At 37.6% G+C, this 18,987-nt stretch overlaps 1 protein-coding gene across 2 annotated transcripts; it reads left to right on the top strand.

Annotated features, from left to right (window-relative positions):
* Window positions 1-5,500: 5,500 nt before the first annotated feature.
* On the top strand, window positions 5,501-15,665 carry dmbx1a (diencephalon/mesencephalon homeobox 1a). Of its 2 annotated transcripts, none has more exons than XM_030161219.1 (5): window positions 5,501-5,740; window positions 9,617-9,785; window positions 10,239-10,433; window positions 11,056-11,455; window positions 12,773-15,665. In XM_030161219.1, exons 2-5 carry the CDS (start codon window positions 9,633-9,635, stop codon window positions 13,210-13,212), a joined length of 1,188 nt encoding a protein of 395 aa, XP_030017079.1. In that variant the 5' UTR covers window positions 5,501-5,740; window positions 9,617-9,632; the 3' UTR covers window positions 13,213-15,665. The 2 variants fall into 2 exon arrangements, with proteins under 2 accessions (XP_030017079.1, XP_030017080.1); XM_030161220.1 differs by having other exon boundaries at window positions 9,617-9,786; window positions 10,255-10,433.
* The last annotated feature ends 3,322 nt before the right edge of the window (window positions 15,666-18,987 follow it).

The raw sequence follows: 18,987 nt of genomic DNA, 5'->3' as shown, positions 1-18,987 counted from the left end.
TTACTACAGTGGTTTTAAAGCATCACATTGAAAAGTTCATACAGAGGGTTGACTGTCACACCCTTGCACTAAAAGGTCATTTATAGGTTATTTTTCAACATATCGGCCCATCTGAGACCCACAAACCTTCCTCCAGCAGTGCTGCAGCATTTAAAAGACCTCCTATTCATCATTGTTTTAAAGTAGGAGCATCATTAGTGTGGAAATATTAGAAACATTCGCCCTGTGAGTAAAACGAGTGAGTTAAAGGTGTTTAATAATGTCTCGGTGCCAAATTTTGCCTGTTTTTACAAATTGCCAGTTGCCACTAAAAGTTTTTGTTGTAGTCATACAGTCGTATCTGGAAACACCATTCAAGTAGTGATCCTAAGGATTAATTCAATGCAAGCAAGGTTGGTTTAACTGATCCTGGCATTCTTACTTTATTGTCAATATCTGAACTATACTCATTCATATGAATAATAATAAGGTAAATAAAGCCAGTTTCAGATCATTCAGGACATTTTATCCACTTCTGTTTCCATTCATAAACAGAAAAAGCACTAAAAAGCATATAAAGATTAAGAGGTGGATATTAAACAGAAAACACAGAACCCAAATGCAGTCAAAATAGTAACCTGATATTAATCCACTTTACTGGTGGGACTTTGAATACACACAAAACAGACACTAAACACCAATATTTCATCAGATTTATTTATAAAGTACGTGATCAGACTACAGATATCTCTAATGTATAAATGTATATTCCTGCTTCGTGCATTTTATTTATTTATTCATGTGCAGAGTTACAAAATTATCAAACTCAGTTGTACAAGCCCTGGTCTGTCCCAAGATTAGTTCTGTAAAGTTTACGTCTAAAATGTGGTCTCGCTGGCGATCGAGCCTTTATGTGTAAGTATCATATGGATTTAAGCTATTTCTTGTCTTTTTTTATTGCATATGTTTTTTTTTATCTTATTCTTTGGACCTAGTTTTGGTGTTCTTAATAAAGCTTGAATGAAATGAATGAATGAATAATCAATGGTGAAGTGCTTTTACTAAGTTAATTTTTCATTTAATGCAAATCCATATTTCAACTTGAGTTCACTTTTGGAGGTAAACATTGCTCATTTTCATTGTACCTTTTAGTAAATTAAATGATTTATATCAGTAATGCAAAATAAAACTTGAACAGCTTATAATGTATTATTATAAAGTGACTCCCACTGTAATAAGCTGCAACATTAAAGACGATAACATAACTATATTCCAATTATGTTATTCTGAAGTGGGCCATTCTGTACTGATACTTCTGATGCATTAAGTACACTGTAAAAAATGACTGTAGAATTAACACCAAAAAGTTGTAAAATTGCAACATAAAAAAAACTGTAAGTGACAATACAATGCAAAGTTGTTTATTTGAAAAGATTCTTGTGTTAATGGTTAAATCAAATATAGCTGTAGTTTTTACAGGAAGAGTATGTGAACAAAACCAGATTTGGATGTAGAAATGATGTATTTCTATTGTTTTATTGTTGAAATAACGGCGTATTTGCTTCTTCTTCTTTTTTTTTTTTTTTTAAATAAAAAAGTTCTAAAAAAGGAAACATTTAACTATGTAACATTTTAAATTTGTAAATTAATGGGTTGGTAGAGTTGGAAGAGCAGCTTGTTCAATAACTGAAGGGTTGGTGGTTTGAATCCTGGCTCTGACTGTCCATATGTTAAAGTGTCCATAGAAGACACTGAACTTTAAATTGGTCCCAGTTGGACCTGGTGGGTTTGGAAAGTGCTTTGGACACCATGAAGGTGGAGAAAATGTGCTAAATAAGTGCAGTCCATTTACCATTTAAATCCAATGTTAAATCTCCATGTTTAAAATGTTAAATCTACATGTTACTCTGTACATGTGTTTACAGTTGGATGTGTTTTTTACAGTATTGTTCTGGTAACCACAGCTGCCAGTTTTTTTCTGTAAAAACAACAGGATTTTTTTTTTTACAGTGTAGAATATGGTGCTACTAATTTTACTTTAATTAGAAGGACTTTTACTTAATGGAGTATTTTTACTTTTTGGAAAATACTTGCAAGTTCATCCTTCTCTATGAGTCACTGATCATTTTATTTTCACTCTTATTTTCAACGGTATGCATGCATTTCTACCATGCATGGCCAATTTGATCTCTCAATACGATCAGTCCATGCTTTATTTCACTTATGCAGCAGTTGTGGTTGACACGTGCAGCTTCTTCACAGGTGCAGCAGAAGCCTGTCAGGTTTACTTCGACCCTGTCTGTATGATCTCCTCTGGTTCAGTCCTAGAGTGCGTTCTTTCTTTCATTTTTTTTTTTTTTTCTCCCACAATCTCTTGTTCCTTCTCTCCTTTTCTTCCTCATTCTCTCCTCTCCTTCACTCTCTGTCACTCTCTCTAGTTTTTTCCCCTTTTTTCAACACATAGGTGGATTAAGGCAGAGGGGCTTTTGTTTAGATAAAGCGAAGGATTAGGGAGAGATTTGCCCCCATAAAGTTGTGGGCTTGATGGGCCTTTTATCCCTGCATGTCCCTAAAGCTGTGTTGCCTCTGGATTAGGACTATACAATGGGGCCCCTTGTGCAGGGGGATCCGGGCCAAAGAGGGAGAAAGAGAGAGAGAAGAGAGAAGAGAGAAGGCAAGGAAAAGAAATGAGACAGAGGGATTGAGACAAGGGAGAAAAGAGGGCAAGAAGAAAGAAAGACAGAGAGAGGAGGATGGAAAAGGAGAAAAAGAGGGGGAATTATACAGCTTTTAGAGGAAACTGACAGGTTGAAAACTTTTAGAGGAGGGATTTGCAGAGGAGATCCTGAGATCTTCTCACCACTAAAAAGGATTTCAGGAGGATTCAGAGGCGTGGCGCTGACAATAAACTGCAAATTGTGGCTGTCTCTTTAAATTCATTTATCTGATATTTAAGGGAAATAAATAAATAAAAAAAGCAGGTGAAGAAAAACGGCTCTTGCTGTGGAAGTGCTGCTAATAACGTGTCTAAGAGGTGGCTCCTGGCAAATTGCTTTGTTATTCTTGTCAAAAAAGGTCTCCTGCAAGAAGTCGATTTTAAACTACACATCAAAATGATTAATTGCTGTGGGATGAACAGATGCTGAAATACCCTTGAATGGTGCCGTGGAGGCTGAGGCTCGCCGGATTGCAGACCTAATGTATTCATGAAGTTGCAGAAACATCATTAAGAGTATTAATTAGCTATTAGAGAGCAGAATTCACAGCATTAAAGATCGTTTTGTTCTTATCAAACACAGGCTGAGGCAAGCAAGTTCACTTTAGAATTAATTATATGGGAGAGAGGACATATTTTGGATTTTTTTTTTTTTTTTTTTTGACCAGTCAGTTTTTTTTTTAAGTGAGATAAAGATGGTTAACCCTGACACATGCAGATGATGATGAAAAAAGACTTATGGGACTATTATAACACAAATATCTCAGCTAAATTAATACTTTTAGGTTGTTGTTCAACTGGAGGTCATTGTTTACCCACCTAGTATTCTGGGGTGCATGGGTACAGGGGTAAGGGGAGCTGTTTTTTGGCGTTTAAGCCCCTCAGATGCGCTGGACAGCTCTAGTCACTCTAAGGAGCTTTAGGTGGAGAGGCGCTGAGAAGAAACTCTTTCTCGCTTTAATTGCTTTAGAGACGGTCCTCACAAAGAGACAGTGGCCAGATTTACCTCCCGTTTAAGTTCTTATTTCCATTGGTTCACAAGTTAATCCTCTTTCTTTCTCAGACCTCGCAGAAAACCAAGTGATAGGAGCCTACCAAGGCGACAGAACTAGAGGCACACGAGGTTTTTTTTTTTTTTTTTTTCAGGAGAAGAGAAATACTTTGAAGCACACAAAGTTTAAGGTGTAGAGAAAAAACAGATTAAAAAGAAAAGATGACATTTCAACTAGGCTGCATCACATCCGTTGTTAATAATAATAATAATAATAATAATAATAATAATAATAATAATTGTTTTTAATAATTTATCCTTGCGTTTCAATCATGCTGGCTGTGGTAATGTAAGAAAGCGTAGGCTAAATTATTACATTATTAGATTGTATTATTAGTCTATTATTATATTGTTATCATTATAAATCAGTGTTATTATGTTGATTGTAAAACCGTAACCTTAATTATAACTTTTTAAAGCAAACCAGACTTATTTTTTCCAGATAATACTTTACATATTTGCTACTAGAATCTGTCTTTAAATTCGGGACATGAAACGTGACACTGCATTTTAACCTAAAATGTGAGTAAATGCCTCCCTCCTCCATCTCCTCCTCTCTGCAGAGTTAGTTTGTTGTGCTTGTGCAGACTCATAACTTTCATGTGACCCACAGAAAGTTTGGTGAAGTTTCCAAACTGACCGTTCAAGTGCATCCTATTTCAATACGCACCAAAACAATCGTTCTCATGATATTTATTTCACTAAACCTTTTGTCTGCTGCTCAGTTTTATAGTGAGAAACACGGTCAGGGATAAAACGGCGTTATAGGCCAAGCACTTTCTCAAAGAATCACCCAACAAAATATGCAAGCTTTACATTAAAAGGCTACTTTGCGCTGCCCTTAATTCCCTACCTAAACGGTTTTGCTTCGGGAGAAGAAATCTTCTCTAAAAACCCTTCAAGAAGAGAAGGGCATTATTGCCCTAATCCTCTTACCCGCAGTCATTTTAAGACAGGGGTTTTTGGAGGCTGAGATGGCGTCTTGTCTTCCCTATCCCATCCCAAATCCTTCCAGGCCGGGAGAGAGTCTAAAGGCAGCACCCTGGCATCTATTAGCCATCGCTCCAAAGTCTCTCTCTTCCAGTGGCATGAAAAAAAAGAAAAAAAAAAAAAAAAAGCCGAAAAGCAAACAAACCAAAGGTTGGTTGATTCTCCCCCCAACAACTATGCTACTGGCAAGCAATTTGATGCATGCACCAAGAGCAGAAAAAAATCATTTAATGGACAAGAAATGTTGGAAAATGCACAAATAAATAGTTGATAATTTTTATGCGTATTTTGTCAGATTATCTCTTGGAAATGTTGAAAAAAAAATGTGTAGACAAATTGGAACTGCAAAAACTAAACAATAAAGCATAGACGATTAAATAGCTATAATCTATTTTGCACTGTTAAATGATTTGCAAATTATATCCAAAATTGCATCTAAGAAAAAAAACATAATAATACTAAAAAAATAAAATCAGTACATCTGTAAATGCAGCCATTAGCAAGCTTTTCTTTTGACATTTCAGGAGTGTTTATCCAAAAAGAGCGATGGGACATGGGGGGATTTAGCGGACATAATGTGCTTAAATCGATCATATTAGAAAATAACTCCAGAAGTCAGTGCGCCGAAGTCCGCCGCCGGACCGTCAACTGTCTTATTAAGTTGACTGACAGCCGAGGGAGCCAATAGGAAGCCGGTGTGACCCCCGCGAAGCACTCCTTAAAGCTCTCCGTCGGGTTCTCGCGCACCAGCAGATGGCGGTTTCCCACTTCTGCGCGAGACGCGGAGAGATCCAGATGAAAGGGAAGCGGCGTGACGGGGAACAGCGCGAGCGCACGGACTGGGACTGAAGCAACAGAGTGGATGAGTTTTACACCGACACCAACCTGGACAAACACACGGAAAAACTAGCACGAAAAAGACAAAAGTCAGCAGAAAAAAAGAGAAACGTCAAGTCTGAAGAAGTGTCATCTGTGTAGGAGTCACAGAAAAGAAGACAGAAGAGGTAAACACTTTTATGGGGCACAATTTACCCGATTTATTGCACTGTTTATTCGTATTTAAAATGTGTCAAAAATAATGCTTCATATTTTTTTTAATTTTAATTTAACGACGTTCACGAACTTTTTATCTATATGAGTTCGTCATGATGAAAAATAAACATATATATATCGTCGATAAATAGCCTACTATACATTACTGCCTGTAACACTTTATGGCTAAATATTATAACACAAGAAATATAAGGAATGTAACTGCACTTTAAAAATTCAGTTCTTTGGTTTTATGTTTTATCTTTTAAATCTGTGAAACTGCGTGGAAAACCAAAAAATAGCCAAGCGTATATGACTAAAACATAAAGTTAAATAAAATAAGTAAATCTTGTTACAGGAGATAGGCTATTAAGTTAGTAAATCATTTTTTGCACTACAATTCTTAGTAATGGTTCTAGTGTTAACAAAATGCACCGTATTTCATCCTAAACTTTACATTTATTTCTGTACAAAACAAGAAAAACACCGAACAGAACTAGTCTTAATGAAAGTCTTAGAGTCGTGGTCCTCGTCCTCTGACAGCTACACAGTGACACAGCAAAGAGCAGATTGTCGGGTCGACTTCTGGCCCCGAGGGTTGTTGGAAAATAACATTTTTCCTAATTTAGTCGGATCAAAGTGTTGCACTGTACATGCCAATTTACATAATGACGATTTGATAATCGAAGCGTTGAGCAGAGCTGCCAGGAGGGGCCAGAGCCTGGAGCTGCCAGAGGCTTATGAATGACAATAACAACACTGACAGGCTCACACTGATGAGCTATTGTGCCGAATTTGATATGGACAGAAGGATAGATATAGCAGAGATGGAGTTAAATGTAAAATATAGACAAAGCAGGCCATGAGAAGGCAAGTTTAAAATCTGGAGGAAAACACACACACACACACACACACACACACACACACATAGAGCTGAGTGAGATATTTTATTTGTAGGTTTGTATCTGGAGAAAACTGGAAAAAAAATCCAAGCTAAAGAGCGTTGTAAATTTATTTGATTTTGATTTATTATTTTGAATGTGTGCTGGGCTATTTATTGTTGTTTTTGCATGTGTTTTTCTTGCTATTTTTATTACTGCTTTTGCACTGTGTCTTTTTCCATTTTATTTTTATTGTTCTACTTATTCTTGCTTACTTTTATTGTTATTGTTATAAATTGTTTCTTGTGCTTTTGCCTGTGTTAAGCACTTTGGATCGGCTTCATACCATATAAATAAACTTACCTTCCCTTTAGGACGCGTTTCAATCCATCAGCTCCTACTCAAGTCCTAAACAAACAAAAATATTGGTCTTTTTTTAAAACATAAGTTTATAAGTGTGGTTTTTTGTTTTTATTTGATGAAAATCTACATATTCAGTTTGACAAGTGAAGTGCGTAACAGAGGAAAAGGCAGTTTAGAAACGTGGGCTATAACTAGATCATGCGCGCAAGCTCAGGTGCCCGCGCGCACACGTCCACGCACATGCACGTGCAGGAACTCCAACCCTGAGCTAACCGACGAGTCCCACTGTACGTCCGTCCGTGTCAGCGTTGATGATAAATGGAGGGCCTCGCAGTCGAAACCTATTTGCACTTCCATTAGACGGGGAGCCAAATGGGGATCAACATGCATATTTTTACCCGCGGAGAAGCCATACATCTCAGCCAAAACGTTGCCCCGGGGCGATGGGATAAGAGGCCGCCAGAGAGGGGAGGGGAGGGTGGGCGCCGGGGAGGGGGGCCCATTCAACTCAAATACTTGGGGGAGTAAAGTAAATGTTTAGCGAAGCACCTTCTGTCCCGGCGAATTAAACTATTCCCCACTGCCCTCTGATCACATTCATCAGCCGCCGCAGCCACTTAATAGGCTGGGAATGGACACACACACACGCGCACACACGCACACACACATGCGCACACACACGAGCACACACACTGGAAAACGAAGAAATGGGCAGAAAAACACTGCTTTCTTAAGAACGACCACCCAGTACTTTGTGTTTTGTGCTTGTAAAACAGGACATGTATTATTATTATTATTATTATTATTATTATTATTATTATTATTATTATTATTATTATCATTAATAATAATAATAATAATAATAATAATAATAATAAAATGAAATGAAACTAAAATGAAAATTAAGCATTAAAATATGAGTCTTTAGGTAAAATCAAGGGAAATAAAATCAAATAACTCCAACATTGCCATCAATAAATAGGATATAAATATTATTAATGTTAAATATTATTAATCTTTTCATAAGCTCTCAATCAGCAACCATAGTAAATTTGAAGTGCCTTATATTCAGATTAAATTAACCCACCATGACATTTAGTTCCGTTGAACATGTTATGTCATTTCTTTAAATTCAGGAACTTTCCTCTTGTTCCCTGGATACTGTACCTGTCGAGCGGCAGAAAGATTTATATCTTTTCCCTGTGGTCTCCCTGTAATAGTTATAATAACTGTTTGGACCTCGGAGATATCCCCTCCTGTCAGCCTCCGCAGTACTAATACATATCTAATCGTGTCCTCAAGCGTTTCATTTATGAAAATCTCGGTCGTGAAGCAGAACTACAAAATAGAGTTTTGGAAATTGCTGCCATGAGAAACACCAAGAATAGCCTATCTGTCCTTATCAATGCTATATCTAAAAATGAGATTATCTTTATAATAAATCCCAAAAACTGATGAATTGCATTTTTTCTTAGTATACTAGTATGAAATAACTTACATTTTTAGAGATTAATGAATTGGCAGGACTGAGATTTGCATTTCTGTAATCATTGTCCATTAAAATAATCCAGCTCCGGTTTCAGGTTTGCCATCGAGACCCGGAACAAATCTGCTTATATCATTTTCCAACACATTTCATCAACGCCTTGATCTGTCAAAGCTACATTTTCAATGGGGATTTGGCTTTTCCGGGATCATAGAAACGAAATAAATTCATGAATAAGGCATCCGTCACGGTTCATTATGGGAACGAGTGATAATTACCCCAATTAAAAGTCTTTTGTATAATTAATGGAACGAACAGAGCGATAATTGGATGTTAATGGATAACACTTTTGTCTGAGTGCACGCATTAAAATCTATTGGCCCTTGAGCGCGAGGACCTGCTGTCATTTAACGCTCGTGTGCCATATGCAGATTTGCTTCCAGAGGGGTTATTTCACATCCTTCACTTAGGTAAAAGGACCAATAACACACAGTGGAAATACTTCACTGTGAGTAAAAAGGTCTGCATCCAAAAGTGTACTTGAGTTTAAAAAAAAAAATTAAAGTAGTCTATGTGCGGTTAAACAGCTTTTGTCAGTATTTTAAAATTATAGGGCTATAGGATGTTTTTGGCTTCATATCTTTGTTGTGTTTGTGTGTGTGTTGCATTTTATACTCATATAAAATATCCAGTTGAACTTAGAGCAATGAATCACATTTTATAAGATGTTTATGACACTGTGAGAACCAGTCATTTTCATAAACTCTGAAAAACAGTCCTGTTTTCACTTTTGTGGTTATATATTCAGTTAATCCAAAAGGGTTTTTAAAGAGTTTGTTTTGCTTAAAAAGGATAATTTTCTAAAAGTTCAAGTTGCAGCTTATCACAGACAATCAACAGATTTTAAGATAAGTGCAACAGGAAGTGATTTTAATTACACTACAAATATTTTCGTAATTTGAAAAGTGACTAAAACAGTTGGAGTGTCATATTCCTCTGATGCAGTGGATACAAGTACAAAGTTGCATAAACTGTAAATATTGAAGTGAAATCCAAGTGCCATAAATGTGCAGTGTACTTGAGTAAAACACTAAAACCCTCTGTGCTCCGTTCCGCAGGTACCCACCTCTCACCATGCAGCACTACGGGGTGAACGGCTACTCTCTGCACGCCATGAACTCCCTGAGCGCCATGTACAACCTGCACCAGCAGGCTGCGCAACAGGCGCAGCACGCACCCGACTACCGGCCGTCCGTGCACGCGCTTACACTGGCCGAAAGACTTGCTGGTAATTGAGTGCACGCTCACACAGACAAAATAGATCACGTAGTCTGGTGTGGTGTTTTTAATCTGACACTGCCGGTTTTATTGTTGGGATTGGAAGATACTAAAAGCTGCAAAATTTCAGGTGATTTACTCTCAAAATATGCTATGGTTAATTTAAGGTTTTTTTCCATTAAAAAAATCACCATGCACGACTGTAATTTTTTTTTTTTTTTTTTTTTTTTAATGAATTCACATTTTCCTTTGCATCTTACTAGACAGGACAGCAAAAATAAAAATGAGTCCAATTGCCGGTTTCATCTAGTTTATACAGTTTTGTCCTGTATGACACAAACTGCATTAAGTGGCTGTTTTAAACATTACAGTCTTTTCCTCAGGTGAAACAGCCACCGGCAGCTGACAGTTATTATCATCATGCACAGTAAAATAAACTTGCCCGTGTTTTTCTTTTCCAACGGCTGCGCATTTCAAGACATCATCCTGGAGGCTCGTTATGGCTCTCAGCACCGCAAACAGCGCCGGAGCCGCACGGCCTTCACCGCACAGCAGCTGGAGGCTCTGGAGAAGACCTTCCAGAAGACACACTACCCGGATGTGGTGATGAGGGAGCGGCTGGCCATGTGCACTAACCTGCCCGAGGCCCGTGTGCAGGTACGGTTACACCCGAAGGAACTGAGGCAATAGAAGAATTATAAATGGAGTCATGTATAGGACTAATTTATAATAAACTGAAATTAACAACAGTAAGGCTTGGACTTAAAATCATAATAATGTGTCATCATCAATACAAAAAATCTATATTTTTAGTGTTTTTTGGTGAGCTTGAGCTAAATACTTATGTTCTAAGCAGTGTATAAATTAGAATCAATTTTATACACTATCCATGGAACATTTTTTTTATGTCTGAAATTACATATAAATACAGTTTTCTTGATAGAATAAAATGCTGCACTATTTATATTGTTAATAACCGTAGATAAGTATATGTTTGTCCTGAAGGTCAATAAAGAACAATATTTCATAAAATGTTTTACAAAAACACAACAATCAACTTATGTGTTTTCTAAAATGTATTAACCATTTTAAGTACAGAAAGTTATCAAGATCTGTTCTTTAAATCTAAGTTAATGCTGTTAGAGCTTGCGTTTCTGACACTGAATTTTACACTTTAGTCTTGCACAGTGTTTTTGTGAAATCACATCACCATATTCTGCATCCTCAGTATATTTTATGTTCTCCTTTAACTTGTTTTCCTCTCCTCTTTTGGAAACAGGTTTGGTTCAAGAACCGCAGAGCCAAGTTCCGCAAGAAGCAGCGTAGCCTCCAGAAGGAGCAGCTTCAGAAGCAGAAGGAGGCGTCAGGGGAAGGAGGTGAGAAGGAGGATGCACCTCCTTCTACAACTGTCCTTCCTGACACCCAGCTTCCTCCCTCATCCTCCTCTTCCTCCTCATCCTCTCTGGAGGCTGAAGGTCCTGTGGTCCGTCCTGTACCGCTGGACATGGAACTGAACGTCACGTCAGCAGAACATTCTGGCAGCGAATCGGCCACTGAGGACAATGCCACAGATAAAGAGGATGAGAATAAATCTCAGCGAGGCGAGGAGATGAAGTGTGAGAGAGCAGCGACACCTGGAGAGGTTTCTTCAGCTTGTAAAAGACTCAGCCCTAAACCAGGTGAGAATTAAGTCCAGTTTATTTATGTATTTCTGTATGAGAGATATAGCCTCAACGTGTGTTAAAATAAAAGCAAAAATACAAAGCACAAAGCAGAAAGATGAACAGAAACAAATTATTAATATTATTGTTACTAAAAGAAGACACTGCTGCAACAGACCTTCATTCATGCGATATAAGGGGACCATAACCTGATGTAGAGTTAATTCAGTGAGGAGATCTTTATTTGATGATTTGGCTCAAATCAGTGTTAATGAAATGAAAGAAGAGAAGTTACAGTTACAGTTACTGCTGTAAGCTACTGGGATTTTTGGTGTTTTCACTAAAGGCTCATCAAAATCTCAGTGACATGTTTTCTTTTTTTTATTTATTAAAAATATGAAGAAAATATCACTTACTTTGGTCATTGTCAATGTTATTAGCTTTGAGTAACATTAATAATCGATGCAATTACATTTTAAAACTATGACTATTTTAATGCAATCCCTCATCGGCCATATTTTGCTCATTTGAAAGCTATATTATTACATGTGTAAGTGTGAAGAACAGTGTAATTCACAATATAGTGTATGAAAACAATATGTCACGATACAATGATGTTACAATACCTGAAAAATATTGGTAAGAAGCACAAAAAGCTAAACCACTGATAACTGAGAGGAAATGATGAGCAAAATAGAGCACTAATATGTCCCACTTACCTCAGAAGTTAGAGCTGGGAACAATGTCAGGCCTGAGTCGGCTGTGTTTCAGCATATGTTTGAAGAGCATTGACAACAGTGGTTCAATCAGCAATAGCCATAGTTGATGACATCACAAAATTATTGGATATTTTGCAGATATAACAACAGTTGAACTATGTCCACAGAGGATTTGTACAGTTCTGTGGGTATCACTAATCTAATGAGGCACAAATACGACAGTTGTGCTAATTAACAGTATATTACTGCAGCCTTCAGTGCTGCTGATGCATGGGTCATAAATGTTGAATTATAGGTCAGGGTTGGTGAAGTTGGTCTGACTTTCCAGGTTAGTGTAATGTACAAATCTGACTTTAAGTGGTATTATTGTTGCGATTTCCAACAACAAACTTAAACATTCCAGCTTCACTGCTATAATACAACACACTATTTGTGCCTTAATACTGTCTTATACTCACTGCCTGCAGCGTCTGTGTGCCATGGGTTTGGATCAAATACTGATATTAGGCACCATTTTGTAAGAGGAAGTCCTAAAACATATATGCCAGTGTCTGTGCATACGTTGTCCCTGCTCTTGTATTTACTGACTGACATGTGTTTTCCTCCCCCTGTACAGACTCTCCCCTGGTCTCCCCGTCCGTGACCCCCTCCTCCTCCAGCAGTGGTCTGGCCAGCAGCGGCCCTCTGTCTCAGAGCCACTCTTACTCGTCCTCCCCCCTCAGCCTGTTTCGTCTACAGGAGCAGTTCCGCCAGCACATGGCTGCCACCAACAACCTGGTGCACTACCCTGCTTTTGATCTCGCTGCCCCGTCTTCACTCCCCTACTTGGGAATGAATGTTAACATGCCCCCGGCGCCGCTGGGCTCGCTGCCTTGCCAGTCTTACTACCAGTCCCTGTCCCATCATGCTCAGCAAGTGTGGAACAGCCCACTGCTGCAGGCATCAGCTGCAGGCGGCCTCAGCAGCCATAACAGCAAGACGACCAGCATTGAGAACTTGCGTCTGAGGGCCAAACAGCACGCCGCCTCACTGGGACTGGACACGATGTCTAACTGACTGTATAAAGGACAATGAACTGTAGGCAACAACCTCAGCCTACACGTCACCACATCCAACTGCATCTATGTGACTGTTAGCTCTTTAGGAACCATAAACTGATCTGTTCTTGAGCAGATGGGCATGGGACGTCGAAAGAGATGTCAAAAAATAAAACAGTCCGTCTGCTACAAACATCCACATCGCCAACAGACAAACTACACCTCCATGGCTTCTTAAAGTTGTCTTAGCTTCTGAAGCAGTTCAATACATAACCTTGAACAAAGATACATGTCCTCCAACCTGAACGACCAAATGTGTTGTTTGTCCACCTTCTTATACAACCCATATCTACGTCTGAAGGATTAGCACAGCAGTCTGCAGAAGAAAGTGTACAAAACGGACTTAAACATTGAAAGTAAATCCAAATACTTACAATTTGAAGTGAACTGTCAAAACCATCAAACACATAAAACCTGTCACAAAAAATTTACGCAAATGGAGAAGATTGAAGGGACTTCTGCACATAAACTTTTAACTATTTATTAAAAAAATGTTTGCAGTGTTTTGATACAGTATTAGTCCAGAGTACTGTAATACTTAAGTGCATCATTTATTGAATTACATAGTTGAAATGTACTGTAATAGTAGGTTTTGACAGTGACTCTGCTATGGCTGGGGCTGAAGGCTGTTGTCGTGATTACCATAACAACATATCCAGTGGGATATGAACACTAGTCTTTGGTGGTAAAATGGGTTTTTATTCCATTTCTCACATTGTCCCGTAACATTACAAGCTGACTGGACAGGCCTTCCTGACCTTTTCACGTCCATGCAACACATGCTTTCTTGAAATCATGCGATAATTTTGAGTGAACTTCTAGATATCGCTAAACATTAAGACATAAATCTGGGTTGTGATGAGCAGGTTGTTAAAACGACCTATGAACAGGTTTTCAACAGGAGGACAGGCTCTTATAAAAACATGCAGCAGATAAAGTGGAAGCTGGACTCATTTTTTTAACTCATTACATACTGTGACGATATTTCCGACAGACATGTTGGACCTGCTTTAAAAAAAAACATTTTAAAAAGAATCCCAAAATTCTGTACACAGTTTAAGTTGGATGCACTCAGTTAGAGACAATACAAAATAATGTTTACAAGAATAATGTGAATAAACAAGGCACTTTGGGAGGAATCAGGCTCGTTCGCCAGGTGGACAAAGGTTGTGTAGCAAAGGGACTTTTTCTGTCAAAGGACCATTGACGATTCAATTAATGCAATGTGGTTTTCTACATAGCATGTACTACACAACTGCATATAAATAAAAATAAACTCAAGCCATGTTTTCCTCAACAGCATAATTAAAAGTGACTAATTTACCAGTTTAATGGCCAGTAATATGTCGCTTTGCACAGAGGCTGGCTTGATAATGAGAAAATGATTTCAGTGACTAAATTCTCAAAGCTTTTAATTACATTTTGCCCTGGGCTGAGGGAGCTAGGGCAAATGCAATTATGAACATGCATACCATTTAAGACTGCATGCTTAAATTCAGAAGGTCTTTACACCAAAATTAATGCAGCCCCATAATTGACATCACTTTACACTTAAGTTGATCAGTTTTCTTATAGAAAGTGATGACAAAATAATGCTAAACAAATGTGGAAAAATAGAGTCTGGACTCATTTTCTCAGCAGCTACTTAAGCCTTATTCTCTTGAGGAAACATGCAGCTTTTCATGAAGAGTAAGACTGATTGTTAGCACTTGATGAGGGGAATCACACAGGTCTCTGATGATTTCTTTTAATATGTTTGGGAAGCTAATGTCTTCATGTGAAAAAAAATGCACATTATTTTAATATGTAAAATACAAAAAAGTATATCTATTAATGTTTACTGGTAAGGTATTTGTAAAGTCCCTATTATGTTGTATTATTGATCATGTAAAATCCCTTCAGCTGTCGGATTGTAAGATTGTATTTGCTGAGCTCACTGGCAGCTTTTTCTATCCCTCCTCTGTTGGATGTTTGTGTACCGATTCTGGGTTAAATGAATATTTTTATGTTTTTTACTTTATCTTCTTGAATTGACTGATGTTGACTAAAAAGACGCAACAAAACGCAAGCAGTTGAATGGAAAACTACCAACTCCACTTCCTAGATTTTCCAATTCGCCAGAGACAGACAGTCAAAGAAAATGAGATGTATTCAGTGAATATTTGACCCAAGTCTTTTTACACACTTCTGTCTCCAGTCTATTTGAGTTCTGTTGTTGTTCTAATGTTGTCCCCGCTCTGTCTCTGTCAAACTACATGGTCCAATGGTACATTAGATAGATTTATAATGGAGGTGGAGGAGAGAGTGATTGTACTATGAGCAGTGTTGTTTCCTTGACTTCTCCCTAACAATGTAGACTTGAACTAGTGTCGTTGTAAAATAATCACAAATAAAAACATTGCTTGAAGAGCTTTATAATGAAGACTTCTCTATTTGTTGACAACAAAATTGAAGTTAACTAGTCCGATTTTCCCAAGTATTAGATGAAAAATATGTCATTTATGTTGTTAGAGAGCCGACCAAACAAAAAAAAAATAAAAGGTGTACTTTTATATGTCGTGAAGAAGCATTTTAACCCTTTCATGCATGAATTATGAGAACCTTAATCAAGATGTTTTTTCCTGAGTGTTTTTATTCTTTAGGCATGAAAAAAAACAATGTGATTGAAATTTTTTTAAGAACCTATTTTTCACAAAGTTACAAAAATGACCATTTTTGAACACATTTTTGAAGTGACATACTGTGTAAAAACTATGAAATACAAACATTTTTAATGCTGCTAATCTGATGTTTTCTCACATTTTAACATACGATAATCCTAGTTATTAAACACTCAGATAATGTGCAAAAAACCCAACATCTTTTTGTTTAAAAAAAAAAAAGTTAATTACAGTCTATTAACAATTAGCAATTGATTTATACTCAAATAGGTTACTATAGATCGGGTTTATCAAGAACAGGAAAGTTACAGTAATGGTATGAACTGCAGTGAATGGGATGGTGCATACGCGTCCACTGTGTTGGTTGGTATGCAAATAAAACAACAAAATGAATATACAAGAGAACAGCTGTAAAATAGCTGTCCACTGTAGTGACCACTATGCATGAAAGGGTTAAACCTGACATCACATTTTAACCCTTTCATGCATAGTGGTCACTACAGTGGACAATTATTCTATAGCTTTACTCTTGTGTATTCATGGGTTTTGTTGTTTTAGTTCCATATCAGCCAACACAGTGGACGCTTATGCATCATCTCATAAACTGCAGTTCATACCATTATTGTAACTTTGCTGTTCTTGATTGGTTCTTGAGTGGAAAAAAATTGTTAATATTTATTTTTTGCATATTATCTCCATGAAGTGAGTAATAACTAGTATTAGAATATGTTAAAATGTGAGAAAACATCAGATTAGCTGCATTAAACATGGTTTCATTTCACTGTTTTTATATGACTTTATGATATTGGGTTTTAAATACATGTTTCTTTGCTTCAAGAATAAAATTCATGGTGTAGCTGAGTGGACATTTTTGTAACTCCATGAAAAACAGGTTGATTAAAAAAAAATTCAATCACATTGTTTTTTTTTTTTTCATGCCTAAAGAGGAATAAAAACACTCGGGAAAAAAAAAAAAAAATCTTGATTAAGGTTCTCATAATTCATGCATGAAAGGGTTAAATCTGACATGACTCAGTAAAAACCGGTTTACAGATACAGGTAATGTGTTCATGTTTTGTTCACATTCATGTTACTGTAATACAAGCACTACTAACATTAGTATCAACATCATTCCATTAACAGGTGACTGACTGAAATTGTCAGTTACACTGGATTTCTCCAAAATTGAACATTCACAAATACACATTTCAACAAAATACACAACACAGACCTTGTTGTTCTTTGATATTCTGATGTGAAAATGATAGGTATTAGAGTTTTAAATAAGCGAAAGACGATGCACAATGTGATAATGAAACGCTAAATGAGAGGAGGAGAATAAACAGGCCAGAATGAGGTTAAAATAAGCAAACGGTAACAATAAAACTTTTACAAATAAAACATGAGGAGACAAAGAGAAAGAACAAGAACATCGTAATGTGAAAAATCTGGAAAATAAAAAGCTGTGTGGAGACATAAGCCACCCCCAATGAATAAGAAGGCCATTATCCTGAAGAATGACGGCCTGGGGCGGTGATTATGCTGCTATTATATCTTTAACAGCATGGTTTGTCAAAACGCACAGACCCCCACCCAGCTCTGCTCCCACTCCCACTCCCACTCCCACACACACACACACACCTACACACACACACACACACACACACACACACACACACACACACACACACACACACACACACATATGGGGTGTATCTGCACCTCCTTTCAAACATGCCCTTGCTCTTCCCACAGTAAACTTTACATCTATGACATTGCTCTGCTGTTAATTGAAATGGCCTTGAAAACACACTCTCCCCTTTTTCCTTTAATGTGTGTAAATAACAAATGGCTGCTGCTGCTGCTGCGTAAATTCTCCCACTATTATGAATGACCGCTTTCCAAAAATCGGATAAGAGGGGGATAATGATCTCACCAGATTAGCCGTGTTAATGTGGGAGTAACACCTCACCCTAACCTTGTTGTGTTTTATTACACCACACACATGCATGTCCTCAGTCAAGGGCGTTCTGATCATATGACTGATAAGATTGCGCCGTGGATACGCAGCCGGAGTGAATGTCCTTGTTATCCAGGGTAGGTATCTGTCCAGGTACACGGCACCATTTCCTCCCATGGGGCTCTGGGCCAGAGAACATAACACAATACTCTTGTTCCAAATGTTCTCTCTTTTCTTAACACCCATCCCCCAAACACACACACACACACACACACACACACACACACACACACACACACACACACACACACACACACACACACACACAGGCCTGAGGGTTGAACAGGGATTGCTAGATTGTACTGCTGCAGGGTCAAGTGTGTTGAGCCCTTGATTCTGGATCAGGTGCTTCCATCTCTGACACTCAGGGCTGTATATTCACCACTAACGCCATAACCACCTATTTATATCCATACACATATCTCCATCTACTTCCCTTTAAGCAAGTTAGGATGTGATAGTGATGTGTGTAGTGATGTGTGTATTTGTGTTGAACTGGGTCTGCAATAATCCCACTCTAAATGCCCTGCTCTCACAATTTAACATTTCCATTTAGTGACCAAAAAAGTGTAAAATAGTATAAACTGTAACTCCTGCCTGGCTTATAGGTGTCTCCAAACCAAAACAAAAGCAAAAAATGTAGAAGTAGTAGATGATGTCATGAAGATCCATGGGAATGTATTTATATTTAGTGATGGACTTTTATGTATGTTATTTTTTCCGACTGATAGGGTAGCATTTAACATTAAACTTAATAAATTCCCATTACTGCACCTTAGTCACTTTCACACCTGTATGCATATCGGCTAAAATTTACTTAGGGGTTCAAATGAGTGGCCATTTTTGTCAAAAAAAAAAAAAAGTTGTAAGAAATGCATAGAACTATGTTGAAATAATGCTAACACGTTTGAGCTAGCGTTTGAGCCTGTTAGCATGCTAACAGGTTTGAGCACAAACTACTGATATTATTTGACAGTGGAAGCTATATTTTCAGAAATATTGGATTTTGAATAGCACGTGTATGTGAAAAACTTTTGCTGGTGGACGGACGTGA

Source organism: Sphaeramia orbicularis, chromosome 17, assembly GCF_902148855.1.
Source record: "Sphaeramia orbicularis chromosome 17, fSphaOr1.1, whole genome shotgun sequence".
NCBI lineage: Eukaryota > Metazoa > Chordata > Actinopteri > Kurtiformes > Apogonidae > Sphaeramia > Sphaeramia orbicularis.
The sequence above is the reverse complement of the archived record's forward strand: the minus strand, read 5'-3'. Positions and strand labels throughout refer to the sequence as shown.